The 7500-nt window shown below is 42.7% G+C and overlaps 1 protein-coding gene across 14 annotated transcripts in view; it reads right to left on the bottom strand.

The window, feature by feature from the left end:
• The window catches only part of LOC142487903 (vasoactive intestinal polypeptide receptor-like), a 313067-nt gene that overhangs the window by 82484 nt on the left and 223083 nt on the right, over positions 1-7500 (bottom strand). For all 14 annotated transcript variants that reach the window (XM_075587972.1, XM_075587977.1, XM_075587976.1 and 11 more), the window contains one exon: positions 2974-3071. In XM_075587972.1, the coding sequence (XP_075444087.1) occupies positions 2974-3071 (98 nt within the window). The remainder of the gene's footprint in view (positions 1-2973; positions 3072-7500) is intronic.

Raw genomic sequence — 7500 nt, 5'->3', positions numbered from 1 at the left:
CACACACACACACACACACACGCGCACACACACACACACACACACACACCCTTTCTCTCCCATATATACACACACACACACACTCTCTCACTCTACACAGACGGGGGGGGTTCGGAACAGAGGAAAGGCCGCGACCAGCACCACCACCCGCTCCCCCCCTCCTCCCGCGCAGACAGCGGGAGCGCCGGGGACAGCGGTGGGGAGAAGAAACCCCCCGCTACCACCTCCATGCAGGCAGCGGGAGCACCGGGCATGTGGGGGGATCAGAGGTAAGCGGGGACCTGAGGGACATCCCCGTTCTCATCTCCTGCCCCGCGGGCTGTCACGCGCTGACAGGGGAAAGCGGGAACCCGAGGGACATCCCCGCTCTCATCTCCTGCCCCGCGGGCTGTCACACGCTGACAGGGGGAAGCGGGAACCCGAGGGACATCCCCGCTCCCATCTCCTGCCCCGCGGGCTGTCACGCGCTGACAGGGGGAAGCGGGAACCCGAGGGACATCCCCGCTCTCATCTCCTGCCCCGCGGGCTGTCACGCGCTGACAGGGGGAAGCGGGAACCCGAGGGACATCCCCGCTCCCATCTCCTGCCCCGCGGGGTGAAGGGTGCTGCGGGGGGGAGGGTGATGATGCGCCGATGCTGCCGGGGGGTGGCGGTTTTGGCCGGGGGGGTGAGGTGTTAGTGCTGCTGGGAGACATGTCTCCCAGTGGTGCTCCTCCAGCGTGCGCAGGGAGAGCCGGCGCCGGGTTCAGCGTTTTTGTTTTTTTTAATTTGCTGGCCCTTGTTTCCCGCTGCTGGCGGCCCTGATCGTGGCGCCCCTCTAGCCAAGCCCCGGCGCACCAGGGCGCCGCGGCGCACAGTTTGTGAAACACTGGGTTAATGCATACCTAATTTATAAAATACTATAGATTAGCATACAGTACATGTGATATGTTTAAAATTAACCCTAACCAGGTGCTATTGGTCTAAGGAAACAGTTCCAATAATAAACTGAAATAGGGTGTTACTTAAATGCTAATAGTGATTACAAATCATTATAGGCTAAAGCAGTAAAATTCAGGGCATTATTGAAAACCCTGCTCTCTGATTGGTTAAAATTCCGGGCATTATCCACAGTAATGCCCTGAATTTCAGCAGCTTGCAAAATGCAGTTTTCAATCTGTTTATTTCCAGCCAATCATCTTTCAGAACAGCTGAGACAGGGCAGGGGATTGGTTTGAATTAAGTAAAAGCTCTGAGACATGGCAGAGGATTGGTCAAAAAGTATCAGCCACGGTTTGACTCCTCCCCCTCCCGAGCTGACTGAGATTTTCTGAGCAGATTCAGTTGAATTGGGGGGGAGAGAGACTGCAAATAAGTAAGTGTGTTGTGTATAGAGGTGCAGTGTTGTGTGTGTGTGGGGGGGGGGCTGTAGAGGTGTTGTGCTGTGTTGTGTGTAGAGCTGGGGGGGAGAGTGCAAAGTTTAGTAAGTGGCTGCATTTTTTATTGTGGCTGCAGTGTGTGTGTGTTGTGCTGTTGTATGTGTAGCAGCAGTTTGTGTGTGTGTAGAGCTGATGTGTGTGTGTGTGTCTATAGAGCAAATGTGTGTGTGTGTGTGTGTGTATAGAGCTACATGTGTGTGTGTGTGTGTGTGTCAGTAGAAGTGTTTATGGGTGTAGCATGTGTGTGTAGCAGCAGAGTTTGTGTGTGTAGAGCTGCTGCTGTATGTGTAGAGGTGCTGTGTAGTGAGTGTAGAGGAGGTGCTGTGTTGTGTGTCTAGAGCTCCAGTGTGTGTGTGTATGTAGAGGCACTGTGATGTGTCTGGTGTGCTGTTTTGTGTGTGTGTGTGTGTGTGTGTGTGTGTGTGTGTGTGTGTGTGTGTGTGTGTGTGTGTGTGTGTGTGTGTGTGTGTGTGTGTGTGTGTGTGTGTGTGTGTGTAGCAGCAGTTTGTTTGTGTGTGTGTGTGTGTGTGTGTGTGTACACAGAGGGGCGGCAGTGTGTGGATATAGATCAAATATAATCACTGCGCTTCTCTATGTAAAGAGCATGCAGCTAGTGAAGGAAATGGCCATACAAATGTGCAAAACAGAAAGTGAATCCCTGCGCTTCTCCCATAGGGATAGCAATCAATGGGGAATATATATATATATGTATGGTGTAAATACCTATAAGAAAAAAGGAGACTTTTGGTATACATCCTTTGATCAAATAATGCCAAGCCTGCTAACCACGTCAAGGTAAGTCTCTTTAGCAGGTCCCTACGCTAAATGCATACTAGTGTTATGTGAAATAAGTGGATATAGATAGCTGCAGTGTAAGCGTACAGTATATAGAGGTGGTTTCATGTATTTACCATTTTATTTTAATAAAAAAATCTATTTAACTATACAAAAGTGTCTATTATTTATGAAATAAGCCTACATTTAGCCTATAATAGTAATAATCCCCTCAGAACAGGGCATTACTGGCCAATAATGCCCTGGCTGGGTTAATGTTCCTCGGCTTCGCCTCGGGCCTTCAACTCTTCCAGCCAGGGCATTATTGGCCAGTAATGCCGTTCTTCAGGGATTATTACTTAATGAATGTTCATTCAACAGAGTGGCTATTATATTACGGCATTTGACATTTCATAGATAACCCAATAAATTCTATCACATTTTCTGCCTAGCTCCCTGACTTATTCCTAAGGAAGAATATATAGTTTGTGAAAAGAAACTAAGTAAATATTTAATCTTTTTTTTTGCAGTTAATTGCATTTCTAGTGTGTCCCCCTTCAGTTCATTATATAGATTGATCATACCTTGCGATCTATATGCTGTATAACTCAATTTGCATAGATTTTAGCAATTACAATATATATGGCATTATTATTCAAAATTCATTTGAATATCCTTTAAAAGGTGTTAAATATTACTGTCCATTTTATACTAGAACTTGGCAGGAAATTCTCATCTGTAGCAGGTACTAATTACTTAAATTTGTGTAATAAAATCTTACCTGAATATGCACAAAATTATCATTGCCGCAGTGAGGCAAATAAGAGATAAACTATGTCCAATCGTGTAGCCCGTCTTTATCATTCCAAAAAAGTTAGTCTGTCAAAAGAATACAAATCAGAATTATTTTGTAATAATAACTTAATGTATGACAGACTTTGGGGCACAGGCAGCAAGCATCTAAATGGATTATCACACTAGTTCTGGCATTAGCTACCCATGACTTGAATGGGAGGTAACACCGGAACCTGTGCCGATGAGTAAGGGTAACAATTACTGCTTTCTACCTTGTATCAACCCAAAACAAAGACAAGGTCAATGTTTGATAAGGCATAGAGAGCTTATTGTAACCTTGTTCCTTAGTTCGTTTATACTTCGGCACCACCTTTGACAGATAGAATGCACCCCTGAGATACATGGGACATACAGGGTGTCCATAAATTATTCACCCCATTATAAGCCTTAATAAATTAATTATTATAGGAGCTATCTTAAAATGGTTTGCGGTAATTAATAACACAACTCATGACATTTTTTCCTTTATTTCGCAGACCATCCTTAATTCTTAATGTTTGGAACAAAATCATCTATCGCCTTGATGTTCTGCGTGCTGATAATGGGGCTCATGTGGAAGTTTACTGAATTCTGCTTTACTGAAGCATTGACTGAACTGTGGTCGTCTACTTAATCAAAACAAACATTTCTTGAGTTGTGTTATTAATTGCCGAAAACCGTTTTAAAATAGCTCCTGAAATAATGAATTTATTAAGGCTTATAATAGGGTGAATCATATATGGACACCCTGTATGATCATTTAAATATACTTTGTGTACCCAAATTAGCATATTTCCCAGGTGTGCTCCTTGTTGTGCACAGGTGTCTCTACACCTGTTGTATAAAGGTGTTTGGACTGGTACATAAGCAATTTGGGACTCTAGCAAAGAAGTCTCTTTACCTCTTAAATCTGGATCACTCCTTTTTCATGAAGCACATTGGTTAAGTCAGACGTTCACACAACAACTTAAAAAGAAAAAGGCCACACACTACTGTAGCGTAAGTGGTGATGAATTATAGTAACTCCATTTAATGGGCATAGCAGTGTTCTTTAATCACTCCTGCATATTATGGTATGTTCTATTTATGATTTGACAAATTAAAAGGATGTACGGTAGTATTAAAATATAAGTATGAAAGACAAGTTAGAAATACGGTTTTAATTGCCCATTAAAAGAGTTAGCCACAAACATAACATTGACATGTTTACATGCAAAAAAACAATTAACCTTCATGGCTGCACATAACGGCATGAGACTAAGAAAATAATTAAATAGGAATTAAAGAACATTACTGTATGAAGGTTTTTTTTTTTTTTAAAGTAAAAGGCATTCTCTCTCCGTGTCACACACTCTGTCTTTATCTTTCTCAATCTCTTCTGGAAAAGCCCCTTTTTCATCTACAGTACGAGATGAGGTAAGATTTCTATCTGTCAGTTTCTAGCTGATATTCATCAAATCGGGCAAGAAGTGCATGCAAATGAGATGTTAAAGAGTGCGATTTATATGCATAGATATTCCTTACAGCGAAAACAGCGAAAATGCCAGATTTTTTATCATGTCAAATTTGGTCGAATTTGCATTGACAATACTGCATTTTAATGAATAAACCTCAATGTTCAAGGTGTATCATACTAATGTTGCTTTGCTTACATTGGTACATTCTCTTGGTGAGTGGTTACTGTTGGGATTAGGGGAGGAGATAGTAAATGCAACATCAGTATGAGATAATTTGCATCTACCGTATAACTGGCTTCCTTCCTCTGTTGTGTTAACTCCAACAAAGTTAAGTGGCTTTAACATCTGCTCCTTAGCGATTTTCATCAATTATTGACAAGAAAATTAAAAACTTCATTAAATTCCACTAAAGAATAGGCTTTATCTACAGACACTGCACCTGCAGATTTGGGGAATCTGTGAGTACCCATTGCACATAACTTAATACTAAAATTATTGTGTTAACATATTGCACTATATTTTGTATGTATTTTATTTTGCATACATCTGCGCTCCCCAATACTTCTGGACTACGACTTGTGTGGGATTGAGAGAATCCAATCCTTTAAGGGTTTGAGCAGCGAAGTATTATCAATTTATTCATTTACTTGTCACTATATATATTTTTGTATCACTTACACCTATCACGGGGTGTGTTCTATTACAACGATATTTGATCTAAGCGCTGGTTTGGTATACACATCTAGTTCACTGCACCTGCACCATCAGAGTGAACCCTACATGCTTCCAGCCATGTTTCACACCTGACCGCTCCCATGCACTTACAGTAGAACAATTGGCAATTTTTAAATGGCTTCAATTCCCAAAAAGTGGGAATGAAGTAAATACGTAAAAAAATTAACATTTATAGGAAAAACGAAAAAACGAACAAACGAAAAATACTTCAGTGTATGTACTGTATAAAATGTATCTGTGTTTAAGTCATATAAGAAAACTAGACAATACTTTAAAGATGTTATCGCAGTAGTGGCAGTGAAGAATATGGGATTTTTGTCGAACCTTTTATAACAAGACGGAAAAAATAGTGTAATTTTCACATTGAGTCCCTTAGCATCACGGTATCAGAGCACTTTGCTCCGATTTTACAATTTGTGAAGTTAGTCGTCGGGATTAGGGATTAGTTACATGACACAAATATTGCAATGGAATTTATCATATTCTTTTCACCTAGTCCCAGCATCTGAGGTCTGTGGTCAAAGAGTAACTGGACCAGGATGTATTGAGCACCACTACTTTTTTTATTTGGTACACAGAAACCCATAACATTTTTTTTTAATGACAATCTTGCAATTTTCCTTTTCTTTTGAATCAAAATGCATTTACCTTAGAAAGCATTATCTCCTTCCTATTTTTAAAGCATACATCTTGATATCATTGTAGCCATGGCTGGCTCTGGCTATCCTTCTGCCCCTCCCTGTCATGTAAGTCCTGATAGCTGCAGGCTGTGGCAGGATGTCATCTTGGGTTTTCCCCACCCTCAGGCAGCCTCCCTGAGTGACGGAGGGGTGGAGATGATACTTGGTCTGTGTGCAGCCAATCCTTGTGCCCTCCCCCTCTGTGCTAGGGAGGAGGCATGCCAAATTCAGTCAGTCCAAGTCTCTCCCTGCTGGGATTGAGACATGCTTTCAGCCCCTTAGGGGGGTGAAGAGAATAACAAGCAGGATTGCAAGGCCTCAATTCTGAGAGAAGTCAAGGCACCACCCAGAGGCCAGGGACCTGTGCTATAACTGACTGCATTCACTGTAATACCATCTGCAGTGAATGTTATGCAATAAAGAGGATCCTGTTTTATATACCCCTGCCTGAATCTACATTCTATTGGGTATGAGTATGAATGATACTTTCACAGTGGGGACTGTCTCCAGCCACGCTGGAGCCTGCTGTGAATGGAGGCGTTGCACCAGATAAAGAAGAACACAGCCTGATGACATCTAAAACCCTGTCCTGTTTCCTCATACCAAAGCGGACCCTCAGCATCTCCTGCGACCTAACAGGTATGAAGAACCATGACACGCTAGCAAAGGCCAGATCTCCCAGAGAGGGGTAGGGGGGAAGAAGTGATACATCATGTTCAAAGAGCTTTGCACGAAAGTTTATGCCACTTCGACTACGGTCAGAAGTCAAAACCGGGACAGAGTCTACCTAACCAAGGTTAGATGACGTAGGACGATCACATGGTTTCCCAATCAGCTGATGCCTCAACCTGCAAGTCGGGTCCGGAAGTGGGGATTCCCTATGGCAAATTACCCAAAAAGCTACTCGCCCAACCAAAAAAGCCAATCACCCCCTGGCCCCGCGCCCGTTCACATTTTAAAAAATGGAATAAATTCCTAATAAGAAAAATTCAGGGTCTCTACGCACCATTCTTTTCCCTATTAATTTTCCCAAAACAATCTGCCACATCTGTAGTGGCACAAGTCTAGAATTCTGCATCAGATGTAAGAAACTGTTCTTACACACTCCGCAGCTCTGCTAAGAAAAAAAACGGAGCAGTGCGTCAAAACACTTTTCTGTACGTTGATGCTTGGAGCAGTGGTGGGCAACTCCAGTCAAGGGCCACCACCAGGTCAGGTTTTTAGGATATCCCTGCTTCAGCACAGGTGGCTCAATCAGGTGGCTCAATCAAACCTGTGCTGAAGCAGGGATATCCTGAAAACTTGACCTGGTGGTGGCCATTGAGGACTGGTTTCACGTTCATTAAAATGTAGATTAGTTATCAAACGTGGGGAACTGACTAAATTGAGCATGACCCACTCAGTTTTTTTATGCTGAAAGTACCTTAGTGAATGCAGTACTTACTAATTAGCGCCATTTCTTATCCTCTTTGCATCCTGTTAGTCTTCCCACTGATGCCACTCCCAGTTAATCTCATTCATGTACAGTTTGCACTAACCCCTATCTCTATCCAGTGATCATAGCGATCCATTTTGCTATCTTTTTCTCCCGTGATCTCTTTT

This window comes from Ascaphus truei, chromosome 2 (assembly GCF_040206685.1).
Source record: "Ascaphus truei isolate aAscTru1 chromosome 2, aAscTru1.hap1, whole genome shotgun sequence".
Taxonomy (NCBI): Eukaryota; Metazoa; Chordata; class Amphibia; order Anura; family Ascaphidae; genus Ascaphus; species Ascaphus truei.
This window is presented reverse-complemented; position numbering and strand designations above follow the sequence as displayed.